The sequence below is a fragment of the Scyliorhinus canicula genome, chromosome 13 (assembly GCF_902713615.1).
Source record: "Scyliorhinus canicula chromosome 13, sScyCan1.1, whole genome shotgun sequence".
Lineage (NCBI taxonomy): Eukaryota > Metazoa > Chordata > Chondrichthyes > Carcharhiniformes > Scyliorhinidae > Scyliorhinus > Scyliorhinus canicula.
In genome coordinates this window covers 137145705-137164763 of record NC_052158.1, presented here as the reverse complement: position 1 = coordinate 137164763, position 19059 = coordinate 137145705, and the positions used below count along the sequence as shown (strand labels likewise).

Here is a 19059-nt window from a genome sequence, read left to right as displayed (position 1 = left end):
AAAGTAAAAGCAGACAGAGCCCAGCTCCACCCACTCTGACATCACTTCAGCCATCTGATAAACACCCATTTCTTAAAGGTACTCACATGACAATAGTTTACTGTATTAGTTGTCTACTAAGTAATGTTCAGTCAATGCTGCTTATAGCATGCTCATTACAAAAGAAGTTTTAAAACATGAAATTGTTCAGTGTGATTTTAGTCGGTTACAGGGAAATCTTTAAAGATTATCGATCTCTATAGGGATTACAGCAATGGAGATCATAACTAACTCAACACTTAAACAGTCATTGATTTAGGTGAACATACACACACACACACACACACACACACAATCTGGGCAGCAGAGCAAAACGTTTATCAGCAACTGAGAAGTCTTCAAGGGAATCACAGATTAGTTATATTACAGGAGGCAGCCATGTGGCCCTGTTGTGTCCATGCCGGGTCTCTGCAAGAGCAATTCACCTAGTCCCACTTCCCCACCTCCTTCCTCAGAGCCTTTCTGATTTTTTTTGCTGCAAATAATGATCCAACTACAATTGAATCTATCTCCATCACACAGGCAGTGCATCGCTATATAAAAATGTGTTTTCCCTCTGGTCATCTTTCGTTCTTTTGTCAGTCATTTTAAATCAGTCTCCTCTGGCTTCCCACTCTTACCCACAATGGCACGTTTCACCCCATCTACTCTATCCAGACCACTCATGCTTTGAAACATCTCTTTCAAATCTCTCCTCAACCTTCTCTTCTTCAAGGACAACAGTCCAAGATTCTCCATTCTACCCACAAACCTGAAATCTCACCCAAAAACCATTTGTATAAATATTTTTGCACCCTTTCTAATGCTTTCACATGGATACAATGCGCGAGTTGAGACCAAAACAGTGTTTATACAGGTTTATCATAATTTCCTAGCTTTTGTACTAAATCCCTATCTATCAAGCTCAAGATTCCATGTGCTAATTTACTGCATTCTCAGCCTACCTCGTCAGCTTCAATGATTTGTGCACATACAACCCCAGAACTTCGTGCTCATGCAGCTCCATTAAAATTGTACCCGTTTTATTTCATATTGCCTCTCCTTGTTCTTCCTATGAAAATTAATGACTTCACAATTCTCGGCCCTAAAATTGATCTGTGATTTGCCTGCTCATTCCATCAACCAACGTTCTCGAAGTTTATCACTATTCCCTTCACATCGTTCACAATACTTATAAATTGTGTTATTAAATTGTGCCCTGTAACATCGAAGTCTAGGCCATCAATATATGCCAAGAAATGCAGGGGGCCGAACACCAACCCCCATGGCCACCCCCACATACCTTCTGCTGGTCCCAAAAAAAAAAACAGCAATTCAACATGACTTTTTCTTGGCCAGTTTCATATCTATGTACTCAAAGTCCTTTTTATTCCATGGACTACAACTTTCCTAATAAGTCTGTGGGGAGTGGCACTTATCAAATGCCTTCTGGAAGCTCAAGTATTTCACATTACCCTCATCTAACCTCGTCACCTCATGAAAAAACTCAAAGTTAATGCTAGCTTTCCTTAATTAACTGAATTTGTCCAAGTGATTGTTGACTTTGTCTAGAATTCTGATTTCTAAAGTAGTGTCGAAAGAGAGGTTAAACGGACATGCCTTGATAGTTGCCATTTGCTGTCATCTTCACAGCTATTTTTGCACAAGGATGTGACATTTAAATCCTCTGGTCCTCTGACGCTACAACTGTAATTATGACGATTGGAAAATTGTGGCCAGTACCTCTGCAATTTCCATCCTTACTTCCCTCCATATTCTTGTAAGCTTCTCACCTGGTCCGACTTATCAGCCAGCCTAAAACTCCTCTATCAATTTTAGCCCATCCATGCTCTCAACATTTTTCACCAACACCTGGGCTGCACCAGTCTTTACAAAGAAAGAAGATGCCAAGTACTCATTCAGTACCTTAGCCATGTCCCTGCCTCCATTATATAAATCCATGTTTCAGGTCCAAATCAGCCCCACTTCACCAGTTATCATTTAGTTTTACTATTTTATGTCTACAGGCGACTTTTGAATTCATTTGTTAGCGGTCATTCATTTCTCATTTTTAAACTTCCCTTGTATATTCAGCCCAGTTTTCACTTATATGATCAAATTGACAGCTGTCATTTGCACCCTTTTACTGCTTCATCTTGCGCTTCATCAATTTAGTTATTCAACAAGGTCTAATTTGTTGCCCTACCGTTAATCTTGGAGAATATTTAACTTGACTGTACCAGAACTGGTGGTAGTTTAACCTGAGGATCACAGGCAAGGGGAAAGGCTGAGGAGGTGGCACAGGCAGTGGATGAGGGTAGTGAACAAAGAAAAGTACAGCACAGGAACAGACCCTTTGCCCCCCCCCCCTCCCCCCAAAAGCTGGTGTCGATAATAATGCCCTAACTGAAAAAAAACTTCTGCCCTTACTCAGTCCGAATCCCTCTATTTCCTCCCGATTCATGTAATCATCCAGATGCCTCTTAAATGTTGCTAATGTGCCTGCTTCCACCACATCCCCTGGCAAAGCATTCCAGGCACCTAGCACTATCTGCGTGAAAAACTTACCCCGCACAGCTCGCATAAACTTTCCCCCTCACCTTGAACCTGTGCCCCTTTGTAATTGACACTTCCACCCTTGGGAAAAGCCGGACTATCCCCACCCATGGAAAAAGCCTCTGACTATCCACCCTGTCTATATGTCTCAATTTTGTAGACCTCTATCAAGTCTCCCCTCGGCTTCCTTTTTTCCAGTGAAAACAATCCTAGTGTATATGCTGTGGATGTAGTGTATTTGGAATTTCAGAAAATATTTGATACGATGCCACATAACAGGTTGGTTAGCAAATTAGAAATGTTTGGGATTGATGGATCTTTGGCTAAGCGATAGGAAACAGAGGGTAGGTACAGATGGGCATTTCTCAGACTGGAGATGAGTTGAAAGTGGTATGCAAAGGGTTCTGTGTTGGGACCCTTGCTTTTTCTGATTTATGTAAATGATTTAGAGATGGGTGGTGAGGGAAAAATCTAAATTTGCAGATGATGCCAAGATAGAGATAATGTTGAATTGCAAGGATGCTATTGAGTGACTTTAAAGGGACATTGACCAGTTGGCCAAATGGGCAGACACCAGACAGATGAATTTCAATGCGGAGAAACGTATGGTAATGCATTTTGGGAGAAGACACATGGGAGAGACAATACAGGCTCAATACAACTTTGAGGGGAGTAGAGGACCTCTGTGTTCAAGTGCATAATTCTCTGAAGGTGGCCAGGCAAGTTGAAACAGTTGTTACAGCTTATAGGATCCTTGGGTTTATAAAAAGAAACAGAGTATAATAGCAACAAAGTGATGCTCCACCTCCACAAATCATTGGTCAAATCACATTTTGGAAAATTGTGTTCTAGTCTGGGCACCATATTTAAGGAAGAAAGTGAAAACTCCAGAGAGTGCAGAGGAGAATGATACCAGGAAAGGTTCAAGAATTTGGTCTTGTTCTCCTGAGAACAGAAGTTTAAGAGGTGACCTTACTGAGCTGTTAAAAATTCTGAACAATATTGACAGGGTAAAGAGTTTCCACTAGTTGGTAAGTCAGTAACTAGGGGTCACAATTTCAAGATGGTCAGCAAGAGAGTTAGGAGTGAGATGAGGAAAAACGTCTTTACTCAGGGTTGTTGAGATTTGGCATGTGCTGCCTTGGAGAGTAGTTGGGGCGGATTCCATACGAGGTTTCAAAGAGCTGGATATATAATTGAAAGTGATTAAATTAGAGGGTGTCGGAGATGGGGCTGGGGAATGGGACTAGCTGGGTAGCTCTTTCAGGAACTGGTGCAGACACAATGGGAACATAGAACATAGAACATAGAACGATACAGCGCAGTACAGGCCCTTCGGCCCTCGATGTTGCACCGACATGGAAAAAAAAACTAAAGGCCATCTAACCTACACTATGCCCTTATCATCCATATGCTTATCCAATAAATTTTTAAATGCCCTCAATGTTGGCGAGTTCACTACTGTTGCAGGTAGGGCATTCCACGGCCTCACCACTCTTTGCGTAAAAAACCCACCTCTGACCTCTGTCCTATATCTATTACCCCTCAATTTAAGGCTATGTCCCCTCGTGCTAGCCACCTCCATCCGCGGGAGAAGGCTCTCGCTGTCCACCCTATCTAACCCTCTGATCATTTTGTATGCCTCTATTAAGTCACCTCTTAACCTTCTTCTCTCTAACGAAAACAACCTCAAGTCCATCAGCCTTTCCTCATAAGATTTTCCCTCCATACCAGGCAACATCCTGGTAAATCTCCTCTGCACCCGTTCCAAAGCTTCCACGTCCTTCCTATAATGAGGCGACCAGAACTGTACGCAATACTCCAAATGCGGCCGTACCAGAGTTTGGTACAGCTGCATCATGACCTCATGGCTCCGGAACTCAATCCCTCTACCAATAAAGGCCAACACACCATAGGCCTTCTTCACAACCCTATCAACCTGGGTGGCAACTTTCAGGGATCTATGTACATGGACACCGAGATCCTTCTGCTCATCCACACTACCAAGAATTTTACCATTAGCCAAATATTCCGCATTCCTGTTATTCTTTCCAAAGTGAATCACCTCACACTTCTCCACATTAAACTCCATTTGCCACCTCTCAGCCCAGCTCTGCAGCTTATCTATGTCCCTCTGTAACCTGCAACATCCTTCCGCACTGTCTACAACTCCACCGACTTTAGTGTCGTCTGCAAATTTACTCACCCATCCTTCTGCGCCCTCCTCTAGGTCATTTATAAAAATGACAAACAGCATCGGCCCCAGAACAGATCCTTGTGGTACGCCACTCGTAACTGAACTCCATTCTGAACATTTCCCATCAACTACCACTCTCTGTCTTCTTTCAACTAGCCAATTTCTGATCCACATCTCTAAATCACCCTCAATCCCCAGCCTCCGTATTTTCTGCAATAGCCGACCGTGGGGAACCTTATCAAACGCTTTACTGAAATCCATATACACCACATCAACTGCTCTACCCTCGTCTACCTGTTCAGTCACCTTCTCAAAGAACTCGATAAGGTTTGTGAGGCATGACCTACCCTTCACAAAACCATGCTGACTATCCCTAATCATATTATTCCTATCTAGATGATTATAAATCGTATCTTTTATAATCCTCTCCAAGACTTTACCCACCACAGACGTTAGGCTCACCGGCCTATAGTTACCGGGGTTATCTCTACTCCCCTTCTTGAACAAAGGGACCACATTTGCTATCCTCCAGTCCTCTGGCACTATTCCTGTAGCCAATGATGACCTAAAAATCAAAGCCAAAGGCTCAGCAATCTCTTCCCTGGCTTCCCAGAGAATCCTAGGATAAATCCCATCCGGCCCCGGGGACTTATCTATTTTCACCTTGTCCAGAATTGCCAACACTTCTTCCCTACGCACCTCAATGCCATCTATTCTAATAGCCTGGGTCTCAGCATTCTCCTCCTCAATATTATCTTTTTCTTGAGTGAATACTGACGAAAAGTATTCATTTAGTATCTCGCTTATCTCCTCAGCCTCCACACACAACTTCCCACCACTGTCCTTGACTGGCCCTACTCTTACCCTAGTCATTCTTTTATTCCTGACATACCTATAGAAAGCTTTTGGGTTTTCCTTGATCCTACCTGCCAAAGACTTCTCATGTCCCCTCCTTGCTCGTCTCAGCTCTCTCTTTAGATCCTTCCTCGCTTCCTTGTAACTATCAAGCGCCCCAACTGAAACTTCACGCCTCATCTTCACATAGGCCTCCTTCTTCCTCTTAACAAGAGATTCCACTTCTTTGGTAAACCACGGTTCCCTCGCTCGACCCCTTCCTCCCTGCCTGACTGGTACGTACTTATCAAGAACATGCAATAGCTGTTCCTTGAACAAGCTCCACATATCCAGTGTGCCCAACCCTTGCAGCCTACTTCTCCAACCAACACATCCTAAGTCATGTCTAATGGCATCATAATTGCCCTTCCCCCAGCTATAACTCTTGCTCTGCGGGGTATACTTATCCCTTTCCATCACTAACGTAAAGGTCACCGAATTGTGGTCACTGTCTCCAAAGTGTTCACCTACCTCCAGATCTAACACCTGGCCTGGTTCATTACCCAAAACCAAATCCAAAGTGGCCTCACCTCTTGTTGGCCTGTCAACATATTGTGTCAGAAAACCCTCCTGCACACATTGTACAAAGAACGACCCATCCAATGTACTCGAACTATATCTTTTCCAGTCAATATTAGGAAAGTTAAAGTCTCCCATAACAACTACCCTGTTACTTTCGCTCTTTTCCAGAATCATCTTCGCCATCCTTTCCTCTACATCTCTAGAACTATTAGGTGGCCTATAGAAAACTCCCAACAGGGTGACCTCTCCTTTCCTGTTTCTAACCTCAGCCCATACTACCTCGGAAGAAGAGTCCCCATCTTGCATCCTTTCTACCACCGTAATACTGTCCTTGACTAGCAGCGCCACACCTCCCCCTCTTTTGCCCCCTTCTCTGACCTTACTAAAGCACCTAAACCCCGGAACCTGCAACAACCATTCCTGTCCCTGCTCTATCCATGTCTCTGAAATGGCCACAACATCGAAGTCCCAGGTACCAACCCATGCTGCCAGTTCCCCTACCTTATTTCGTATACTCCTGGCATTGAAATAGACACACTTCAAACCACAGACCTGAACACTGCCGCCCTCCTGCGAAGTCAAAACTGTGCTCCTGACCTCTCTACTCTCAATCTCTCGCACCCCAAAACTACAATCCAGGTTCCCATGCCCCTGCTGAATTAGTTTAAACCCCCCCAAAGAGTACTAACAAATCTCCCCCCCAGGATATTGGTGCCCCTCAGGTTCAGATGTAGACCATCCTGTCTATAGAGGTCCCACCTTCCCCAGAAAGAGCCCCAGTTATCCAGAAATCTGAATCCCTCCCGCCTGCACCATCCCTGTAGCCACGTGTTTAATTGCTCTCTCTCCCTATTCCTCATCTCACTATCACGTGGCACGGGCAACAACCCAGAGATAACAACTCTGTTTGTTCTCGCTCTGAGCTTCCATCCTAGCTCCCTAAAGGCCTGCCTGACATCCTTGTCCCCTTTCCTACCTATGTCGTTAGTGCCAATGTGGACTACGACTTGGGGCTGCTCCCCCTCCCCCTTAAGGACCCGGAAAACACGATCCGAGACATCACGTACCCTTGCACCTGGGAGGCAACATACCAAACGTGAGTCTCTCTCGCTCCCACAAAATCTCCTATCTGTGCCCCTGACTATTGAGTCCCCAATTACTAATGTTCTACTCCTTTCCCCCCTTCCCTTCTGAGCAACAGGGACAGACTCCGTGCCAGAGGCCCGTACCCCATGGCTTACCCCTGGTAAGTCGTCCCCCCCACAAGTATCCAAAACGGTATACTTGTTACTCAGGGGAACGACTGCAGGGGGTCCCTGCACTGACTGCTTCTTCCCAGTCCCTCTTACAGTTACCCATCGATCTCCAGTCTTTGGTGTAACTACTTCCCTGAAGCTCCTATCTATGACCCCCTCTGCCTCCCGAATGATCCGAAGTTCATCCAGCTCAAGCTCCAGGTCCCTAACACGGTTTTTGAGGAGCTGGAGTTGGGTGCACTTCCCACAGATGAAATCAGCAGGGACACTGACGGCGTTCCTCACCTCAAGAACGGCCTCCTTGTGCTGTAGGATGCTATGATTCTCTCTGTTGGCAAATCATTGATCTGTCTTTTGTGCTTAGCACATGGAGTGTTAAAACCTATTCCAGTTAACTAATTGTGTCAATGGGTGAAAACAGATTGTCCAGATAAATTGGAATCGAAGGGTGGCAGACAAATGCGACAGCGAGTTGCTTTAAAAGAGGCTGATCCAATACTGTACACATCCAGGTTGACTGGATTTTTGTTGGTCCAACCCTCCTTTATTGGAACATGCTGGCCCTGTACTCTTCCTATTTCCTTCTATAATGCATCCCACAAAAAATTGTCTGCTCAGTCCACTCTGGCCAAATCATATCTCATCGTATTAAAATTGGTCTTCCCCAGTTTAGAACGTTGATTTCAAGCCCATCCGTGTCCTTTTTCATAACAATCTTGAGTTATGATCACTGCCTGCAAAATGTTTCCCCCACTGATACTTCAACCACTTGCATAGTTTCATTATTGAAAATTAAGTCCAAGTAGGTCCTTCTACGTACTGGTTTAAAAACTTATCCTGGATGCATAATTCTGCTCCCTCTAAACCTTTCAAAGCTATGGCTATCCCAAGTTGAAATCCTCCCACCATCACTAAGCACACGTCTTGAAATTTGCCTACATATCTGCTCTTTCGCTTCAACTGTTAGGGGCCTACAGAACACTTCCAGCAATGTGATTGCTCCTTTTTGGTCGTCAGCTGTAGTTAAATTGGCGCATAATAATACACAAAGTACTGCTGAGTTAGCAATCTTCCAGCTAAATCTACTGAAATGAAAGCTATTTTAAGCAAAAATGATCGTAACACTACATAATTTAACTATAGACATCAATTCAATTTAATTTAATGTCCACTACACATTTCTCAAAAGTGAAGGAGAATGATTAGATACCTGTTGTTGGACATGGTATCCTTTGGGGTGACCCGTGCAATGCCACTAACTCCGGCAGTGCGTGCTGGTTCTGCATTGTTGCTGTTGGACTGTGTGCTGAGCCTTCCCCATGTTTTAGGATTCAAGCTTGCAAGAAAGGAAGATTTGGGAGACTGGGTAGCTGTAGGACTCTTTGCTACACAAAACAAAACTCAAATGTTAGCAATAAGTTAGCACCACAGTCACAATTTTACACAAGAGCATCTATTAAGTTTGAATTTCTCGCTCAAATAAAGAAAAAATACCACAGGTGTAGGAAATCTGAAACAAGTAGATAATGCTGCCAACATGTCCCCAAGAATAATCAGTCACGCTGGTCACTTCTAGTGTAAACAAACCTGCTGTTAACATGCATCGAACATTGGTCAATTGTGACAAACAAATTAAAGATGACCATTTAAAAAAAAATTCAGGTGAAAATAGCACACATAATTAAGCACATCAAAATAAAGATGGAAATCTGAAATTCCCAGACAAGTTCTCAAACACAGCCTCAATCATGGTCTACTTAAAGAAGTAAAATAGGCCTCTGGTGATAACAACTGTTAATTCCCCAGACGTAGGCAAGTGTTGTTTTAGAAGTGGAGCTCAGGCACCTGGCACTTGCAAATGAGTCAAATACGAATTTGAAGCATATAATTGATTATAATTAGGGATTGTTGGCTTAATTCAAGTAAAATGAAGTAGTGAAGTAGTCATGAGACCTCCTCAGAATTCTGCTCGACAAGCCTGAGTGGCCTGATTGCTATTGGGATAGTGATACCAAGATTGATTTACTAGGAAGGCACAAGATGTTAAGGCCTGTAAACAATGACTACAGTAGCTGTGCTGACAGCTGATAAACTGTTAGTCTCCAAGTATCAGGAAGGTGTTAGGAATGTCAGGTTCTATAACAGGATTCTACTTTAAGCTGTCTATTTAATTCCGAGAGAATAGAGTTGGCTGTCTAGAGGATAGCTAATTAGCATTCTATCGGGGCACAGGACCTTGTGATTCACGTTACCGCAAGGGGGACATTCCATAAGTTTTTGTAGTATAGACAAATCCAAATTGACAATGTTTTCACTAGTTGTGCTGCATCATGACAATGTCGGAGTCATACCTTGATTGTCAACTTTGTCATCATCTCTCGGAGGCGAATACTTTGTCCTCCTGGTTACACGTTTTGGCAATCTTTTCCTCTTTAAGACATCACTTAATCGTCTGAAAAAGCAAGCAAGTTTCATACAGTCATTTAAGAGCTTGTATTTATATAACAGCTTGGTGACATTTCTGAAAATCCCCAGGGCACCACAGAATGAAATATGGTTATTACTGTTACCTGGGTAGATAAGGCAACAATTCTACACACAAGGTTCCCCAATAGTAATGACAAATTGCCAGTTAATCTGCCTTTGCGATGTTGGTAAAGATAGCAATGTTTGACAGGGCACAAGAAATAAACATTAGTGTGCCTAGATCTCATAGCTGCTTTCACATAATATGTATTTGGCTGGAGTGACATGCTCGGATTTTCATTTGGCCTTCATCAGTCTAAGGTGCGTTGATGCAAGCTGGTCTGCTTCCAAGAGGAGCTCTGGGATTAATTTTACACAGCAACATTGCAGCCAGCACAAGTTCACTTTCGAACTTGGTGACATTTTGTGTCAACGTTCTGTTCTTGGAGTAATGATAGCAAACCGAAATGAACCATATAATCTGGTCAGAAAAGCCAGATATATAAAACATGCATAGACTCAATCTTAAAGCTTTATACCCAATTGTTTAATAAATTTAGAATGTTTCAAAATATCTTTATAATTCCAAGTATGGGGCAGTTTGCATTCAGTATAATATTTTCTTGCCAAGAATCCATTTTCACATCAAGCATTTTGGAGAGATACTGATTTTCCACCAACTGTTCTGATACGAGGGATAGACAGGTAGGGATAGACAGGTAGGGATTTAGAACACTGTTTCTGCCACCATTTATTTTTTGGTTTGTCGATAACTCCATTGCCTGTTTAGTCTATTGCCAACCAGCAAGCTAAAAACAAATGCCTTGAGCCATCGCAGATATGCAACCTTTTACATCATTGATCAAAGTACAGCTTGTTCAATACAGAATTTCCTCAAACCTACTACAGGTCGAGCACCCCTCATTTGAAATTCGAAAAGCTCCGAAAACTTAACTTTTCTCTGAATGTCGAAATCAGGTTTCTAATAAAAAATAACATGGTGTTCACCAGAGAACTACTAGCTATGCACGTTTCACAGCTACCCCTATACAGGTATGCCAAAATTCAAACAATTCCAGAATCTGAGACACTCTCGACCCCAAGCATTTTGAATAAGGGATGCCCGAAAAAGAGATGCCCGACCTGTATAAACAGAAAGTTATGCAGCCTCGAAATAGATATGCATCCTTGAGCTGCAGTCGGCTTCATGATTGATAGCACTCTCCCTCAGTCAACATCAGTTAAACTAATGATCTGATCAGTTATCTTATTTGTGTCCGCAGGGAACTTTGTGCAAAATGACTGCCACATTACACTTCAAAAGTACTTCACTGTGAAGCACTACAGGATGTCATTTGGTTGTGTAAAGTACAAGTGCATGTTTTAAAATACGCATCGAGGATTCATTAATCACGTTGTCCAAGACCAAACGTAGATGTCTGATGGATCATCGATCTCAAATGTCAACTCTTTCTCCCTCCACAGTTGCTGCCAAGCCTGCTAGAATTTCCCACATTTTAGACTTCTAGCATTTGCAGTAATGTGTTTGTCTAGATTACTACTTCGAGCATTCAGACATTGCAAAAGATATTTGGGGGGGGGGGGGGGGGGGGAAGAAAGAGTTCATAGAAGCAGAGATGTCTGATTTAAAGGCCAAGGTACAGAAGCATTTAGATAAAATCCAAAACTTAAAACAATTAGCCATGCTTCTGTTCAAAAACATTCCATTAGCATTAATCCTCCAGTCTGGTAAAATCAATCAGTTGAAGCAGAGTGATCAGGAGCAGAAGTGCAAAGGTCAGAAATTTGGCACAAGAGGGAATTCAGTGCAGAGGGAGGAGATGCTACTTATTATTTTTCTTTTGCCTCCAATAGCTGCTGAGTGCTTATTCTGTTTCTAAGCCAGGAATCTGGCTTATTTGCTATCAGGTTAGACCAAAATGGCAGGAAAGGTAGTGTACGCTGTGACTGCAACATGTGGGAGTTTGTGGAAAGCACTGCAGCTATATCTCTGTATCAAGTGACTGCAGCTTGAGAAACTTCAGCTCAAGAATTGCTGAGTTGGGAGCTGAGCTGCAGACTTTGCGGGGCATCATGGAGGGGGAGTTATCTGCACATCTTGTTCCAGAAAGCAAACTAGTTACGTTAAGAGGAGTTGGTCAGGTATTAAAAAAAAGAGAATGTGACTGTGAGTCAGGCAATTATGAGGATTCTGGAGGTGGTGCACAGCAGCCTCAATCCCAGACATGGGCCAGTAGGTGTGAGGTGCTTCATGCCTGTGTAGATGAGCAAACTAATACTCTGAGGAGTCATATGGACACAAAATATTAACTTTTTTTTCTGCACAGATGCTGCCAAACCTGCTGAGCTTTTTCAGCATTTTCAGTTTTTATTTCAGATTTCCAGCAACCGCAGTATTTTGCTTATATTAGATTAGATGAGAAAACTAACTGCAGCACTATGGTGCATGAACCCATTCAAGTGGAGAGGAATGCAAAAGGAATATGGCGTGACATGGGCCAGTATAGTCATAGGGACAGATATTGTACTTTACAGATTAGAGAATTCAATATGTGGGTAAAGAGTGGTATGGGAAGAAAGGTTTTTGACTCATGACACATTCATTATTAGAAACATACATAGAAAATAGGTGGTCATTCGGCTCATTGAGCCTGCTCCGCCACTCATGATCATCAAATTCAATACCCTGATCCCACCTTCCATCCATATGCCTCGATTCCTTTCGCCCCAAAAGTTACGTCTAATTCCTTCTTGAAATCACACAAGTTTGGCCCCAACTATTTTCTGTGGTAGTAATTCCACAGAATCACCACTCTGAATGAAGAAATTTCTCCTCATCGCAGTCCTAAAATATTTAGTCATAGAATTTACAGTTCAGAAGGAGGCCATTCAGCTCATCAAGTCTACACCGGCCCCTGAAAGATCACCCTACCCAAGCCCACACCTCCACCCTATTACCGTAATCCAGCACCACCACCTAACGTTTGGACACCACGGGGCAATTTAGCACGACCAATCCACCTAACCCACACATCTTTGGACTGTGGGAGGAAACCCACGCAGACATGGGTAGAATGTGCAGACTCTGCACAGACAATGACCCAAGCAGAGAACTGAATCCAGGTCACTGGTGCTGTGAAGCAACAGTGCTAACCACTATGCTACCATGCCACCCCTTATCCTCAAACTATGACCCCTAGTTCTGGGGACACCTGCATCATTAGGATCATTCTATCCGAATCTACCCTGTCTAATCCTGTTAGAATGTTATAAGTTTCTATGAGTTCCCCTCTCACCCTTCTAAACTCCAATGAATATAATCCTAACAGATTTTTGTCACAGGAAATTATGGATAAGGGGTGCAGCCAGGTGCAGAGTTGAGACACACGATCAGCCATGATTGTACTGAAGGACAGAGATGGTTCAAGGGGCAATATGATCTACACCACTCATCCCTGTGCAATCCCAGGAACCTGTCCAGTGAACCTTTACTGCACCATCTCAAATGCAAGTATATCTTTCCTCAGACATGGAGACCAAATCTTCACAAAGTGCCCCCAGGTGTTCCCACGACACAATTTTAACAAGGCTTGTTTATTGTTGTACTTCAATCTCCTTGCAATGAAGGCCAGCATGCCACTTGTCTTCCTAAATGATTGCACCTGCATGATAATTTTAGGCATGCACAGTTATCACACGTCCCATCCAAACCTACCCTAGATTTAAATGAAAAGATTGTGTGCATGCAGTCGGTGAAAGAATCCTGAAGGAATATATTTTTATGACATGATTTACTACAAAATTATTTTTAATTTTACAACATTGCCCAAGGTCAGAAGAATGGAATTCGGTAAACTGTCACACTGATGAAATAGGTGATGCACAGGGGTTGGGGATGATCAATTTGATAGCAAAAAGGCAATGTTATTTGAAGTTAGCCATGCAAGCGCGCGCGCACACACACACACACACACACACACTGACAGTGAAATGGGACTGCATGCTCTTCCCCACCTTTCACATTCCTTCCTTCAGTACTGAACCAGAAAACAAAAAGTTTTGGATAATAGCAAGCATGAAGATGATGAGCTTTATTGGAGAGCTTCTTGACAGCTGTGCTGATCATGGTTTGGGCAAAAGCAATTTGCTTAAAAGTTGTCTGATAAGATTATAAAAAAGGCTATGGCTGAGCTTCATTTTAAAATGTCTTAGATGCGATAGGTCTCCCCATGTCTTTAAAGAAAAAATCTAAATGAAAGACTTTTTGCGCTCCTTTCTCCGTCACAACCAACACTCTACAGAATGGTTCAATTAATTACAAGACAATGCTGGCAAAATATTCCTTTGTTGCTGATTTTGGGCAGCATGGTAGCAGTGGTTAGCACAGTTGCTTCACCACTCCAGGGTCCCAGGTTCAATTCCTGGCTGGGTCACTGTCTGTGTGGAGTCTGCATGTTCTCCTCGTGTCTGTGTGGGTTTCCTCCGGGTGCTCCGGTTTCCTCCCACAGTCCAAAGATGTGCGGATAGGTGGATTGGCCATGCTAAATTGCCCTTAGTGTCCAAAAAATGTTAAGTGGGGGTTACTGGGTTATGGGAATAGGGTAGATACGTGGGCCTCAGCAGGGTGCTCTTTTTAAGGGCTGGTGCAGACTCGATGGGCCAAATGGCCTCCTTCTGCACTGTAAATTCTATGATTCTTGAAGACATTGAAGCCTATCTGGACCACGAGTCTGATATGGACTTGGTCAGTTTAGTCTTAGTGGGAACTGTACAGTTAAAATAGTTAATCAGTAACTAATAAGTCTCATGAAGAACAATAAAATTGCCTGCCCCATGACTCAAAAATATGATTATTTCGGAGGCAACCTTAAAAAGGTACTGCCCAAGCTGTAGGACAGTGGGCTGATGTGGTTGAGAAGATGTAGACATACCTGGAATTAAGAACACATGATAATTAATCCTGTGCTAGCTCCCAAGTTGCATTATAATCTTGATCTGAAGGATCTCGGTTTGCTTGGGCATTAAGAGTGTGGTGGAATAAGTACGGCTCAATATGAAGAGGCAAAGAAATGTCAACGCCATGACATGCACCAAATACACTAGGAGCTGATGTTAAGGCAAATGGGAAAACTATTTTTGCACTCAAACAGAAGTTTTAGTTTGCATTGCGCGATGTATCAAAAATATTCTGAGGCACAGATTCCACCTGAAGACACAATTGCAGATCACTGCTTTGTATTGATTGGGTCACATTGCTTCCAATAGATCTGTATCAAATTACAAAATCAACGTGCTTCCATTTGTTGAGTTAAATGATCAGATTAACTAAATAACAGGTTCTCTTTTTCTTTGCTTTCCCCTGCTTCCCATACCAAACATTTGAACTCTTCCAAGCCTCCCTGAGCATGCCTCATGCAGACTTGAAAAGTGGCCAGCTCCTAATTTGTATATTCCTTTGCAGCTAAGATAGACATAACCAGGTAGGGCATTAGAGGCTGCAAAATCAATGCAACTAAATAAGACTCAGCGTATTGGTCAAGTCTTCCAAATGAAAGACAGATTTTATATAGTTGCCTGTAAAACCAAGGGTACATGGGTAAATTATTAAAATATGGAAGTATGTTTGATCTTGCTTTAATACTGAAGACCCAGTAACTGGAGAACCAAGACCACAAATTTACGATACTGAATAATTTTCCACTTGACATGAAATATGTACAATTGGTCTCATTTCAGGTGAAACCTGCCTTCCCTGTGAAGCAAGGTGGTTGAATGTAAACTAACATCTCAACTTTCTTTCTGCTACAACAGCCAAATTCATCGACAGTGTTGGCAAAGGGGGAAAAGGCAAAAACAAAATGTTGTATACAGAGCGATTCTGCTTTGCATCAATGTTAATTATAGTGTACAAGTAAGCTGAATCAAGAGATGGAACCCAACTCAATATCTGATGGAACAAAATTTCCCTTGAAGGAATTCTGAGGCCTGATCCTATATTCTTCTTCCCCCGCAGCCATGTTAGGCCTCACCTCTACTTTTACCACACATAAATCCAAATTCAATATCAGTAAAATGAGATTTCAAAAATTAAAGGTTAAACCATTTCCTTAACTAAAAGTCACTGCTGTCAATATGCCAGGACCAAATGGCAATTCATTTAATAAGACATCATAAAAGTGGCCCTTGCCAGTAAGTTCATCAATATTAGAGCTCAGAACACCACAGATTACCGCAATCCTAACTTGAGAGTAGAGCAAGGAGGTTTGTTACTGAACTCTGGAAACTTCAAAACTTACCCTTGCGGACTTAAGTCCAAAGAATCATCCATACTTTGGAAACTGGGGGATCCAAGATCTGCAACTGTATTGCTTGCAACGTTGGCTGTGCTAATTGTGGCAGCAGTGCCCAGGCTTCCTATTCCACTACTACATGCCTTTGGAGGGCTGGTAAGTAGAGTCTCAGACTCCGCTAAATTTTTCACCTGATGCATCACACCTTCCACGAAAACAAAAATATTATTAATAATTTGCCCAACATCCAAACTTCAAACCATTTTAGTTACTATAAAGAAAATTTAATACTTTACCCTAAAATTTAAAAAAAATGGTAATAAGAAAGTTAAAATAAATTCCATGAGAGAAGTCCACAAGCTATAAAAATATTAACATTTTGCAAACTAAAATGATTCCTTACCTTCTCTTCTAAAGTAAACGCTAAATATATCTGGTAACTTCTGCATTAAAATTTCTGCCATCTGTAGTGCTCCCACAACGATCTTGAAATCTTGACTTGATAGCATGGAAGCAATGTGGCTGTTGGGGGAAAACAAGAAAATCAGTTCATATAGATGCAAACGTAACCTACAAAAGGAATATGCAGACATCACTTCAAATTTACACGTCAAATAGTTCTGCATTACATTAAAAGTGCCTGATGAAAATATGGTCCATAGTTGTAAGTTAGGGGGGTATCTCACTGTATTGGGAGAAACTGAACTGTACTGCACGTCATTTAATGTCAAAATTGAACTGTTGAGTAATGTACATTTACAAATTTATGAATAATTATAATTTGAAAAAATTAGACAACCTGCTGAGGGGCACTGAAGCTTGGCGCAGCTATCGCATGGACTCTGGCCTTTCTGCATTGGATCCAAGGATGTTGTCACCCCATAGTCCACAAATGGGCTGTACGGAGGAGTGTTTGACATGAAATTTCTATTGTAAATAAACAGCGAAGCACCTAGAGCACCATTTACGTATTCAAAGTAACCTAACTGTGCTGCACTTGATGCAATGTAAAATTTGAACTATAATGTACTAGTACAGATTATGACGTTCATTTTTTGGAGACAGTAAAAATCAGTATTCAATGCACTAATTACACCTCATGTTATAGCTCTAAAGCCCTCTTTTTCGACCCACAGATGCAAACATTACTCAAAAGTATCTAGTTAGCGTTTATGTTTTAAGAGTTGCAATACTGTCAAATAAGTTGAACAAGACCAAACATGTTAATAGCACAGAACAGGTGGGGCAGAGAAGCAGAAGAGGACAGCTCTTGTAATAAATGACTCTTCAATACAAAGTGAGAAACAAATATAAAGGTGCAGGTGGCATAAAGTAATACTTCAATTTTATGCGAGACATCACTGTCTTTCATCATTTGTCAGGTCTGAATGCCACCATGAAGTGAAAGGCCATCATTAAACATTCAGATGACCAATTTTGACTGGTTTTGGTGCCAATAGGGAAGCATTTTAGAATCCTGGAAAATGGCCACTCAGTCCATGCAGCCACCTCAGCTGTTTGAAAGCTTTCCAATTAGCTCCACTACTGCTTTTTTTCCCCTTCAAGTATTTATCCCAATTCCTTTAAAAACTATTGAATCTGTTTCCATTACCCTTTCAGATCATAACTTGCTGCATTTTTTTTTAACCTCATGTCACCTGTTTCTTTAAAAAATTACATACCGACCCTTCTTTCCTGTACCGGAACAATTGTTCGTCCCTGATGGAATTCTACTTACAAAGTCAACATTGAAGTTCTAAATTTTCAGCAGATGTTTCTACATTTCATAAAGCTCTTTTAAGCAAAATACACTCAATACCAACCTGGAAACAGCATGATTTTTAAGCACATCCTTTAGAAGTTCAGCATCAGCAAAATAAATTATTCTAAGAATTGCTCTAAGGCACTTGTGTCTGACAGCAGGTCCAGCTGATGAACTATAAACTTCATATAACACACCAAACAATGTCTTTATAAAGCATTTAGCCAGGTCTGGGTCTTCCCTCATTAGTTGAGCACGTGCATCATCCTTCCTCGTTTCAGAGTGACCACCTGTATATACAAAAGCACAGACATCAGACTGCATTTTCCCGAAAACCCCCAGACTTTCAATGACAATATTAATTTAACTGAAAGAGAATTAAATTGTTACTGTTCAGTTTTAACTGTGGGGGAAGTTCTGTCTCAATTAATTGTGATTCCGCAAAAGCAAAGGTTAGCCTCTTCGTACCAATAGTTTTTAAATCCATCAAAGAACCAGGCAGAACCTGTTAACGATCCTCTCAGCAGCAATTAGTCTGACCCGAGGCATTTATCCTCAGAAGGGAGTTGATTACACAGACACCAGGGGGCACTGTAGAACACTTCGCTCAAGAAATATTCGGACCTTGTTACAGGAACCTCAATAATACACATGAATTAACCGTTCAACTTTATAACAGTACAGCAAGTATAGAATTGGGAGATCTCTTGCTGCATAGGATATCAGAAACTTCAGGCAAAACGAAGGGGAAGGAATTCTCCAATCAATCACATCTATCCTGCTACTGTAAATGATGAATTGATTTTACAAAGGTATTTTTTAACATCAGTATATTCTCTTACTCATGCATTCTCTCTACTCACTGCATTTTCTTGAAGAAATAATCCTGCTTTGAGCAGTTTTGGTTGTGAACATTGTCTTATAAATTGTTAAATTCTCAACAAGTAAGTTTTTCTCACAAAAAATTCAAGCCACTAAAATAGGCCAAATGAGGAAATCAAGTTCAAACTACTTAGAACACAGTGAAGTACTGCAATCATTGAGCAATGTGTTAAATCCTCCACCTGGCATGTTACT

General features: G+C 41.8%; 1 protein-coding gene across 1 annotated transcript in view; it reads right to left on the bottom strand.

The window, feature by feature from the left end:
- trip12 (thyroid hormone receptor interactor 12) overlaps window positions 1-19059 on the bottom strand; it is a 196322-nt gene that overhangs the window by 57438 nt on the left and 119825 nt on the right. The window contains 5 exon segments of the mRNA XM_038817547.1: window positions 8654-8828; window positions 9795-9895; window positions 16227-16425; window positions 16624-16742; window positions 18044-18272. Coding sequence (XP_038673475.1) covers window positions 8654-8828; window positions 9795-9895; window positions 16227-16425; window positions 16624-16742; window positions 18044-18272 — 823 coding nt within the window.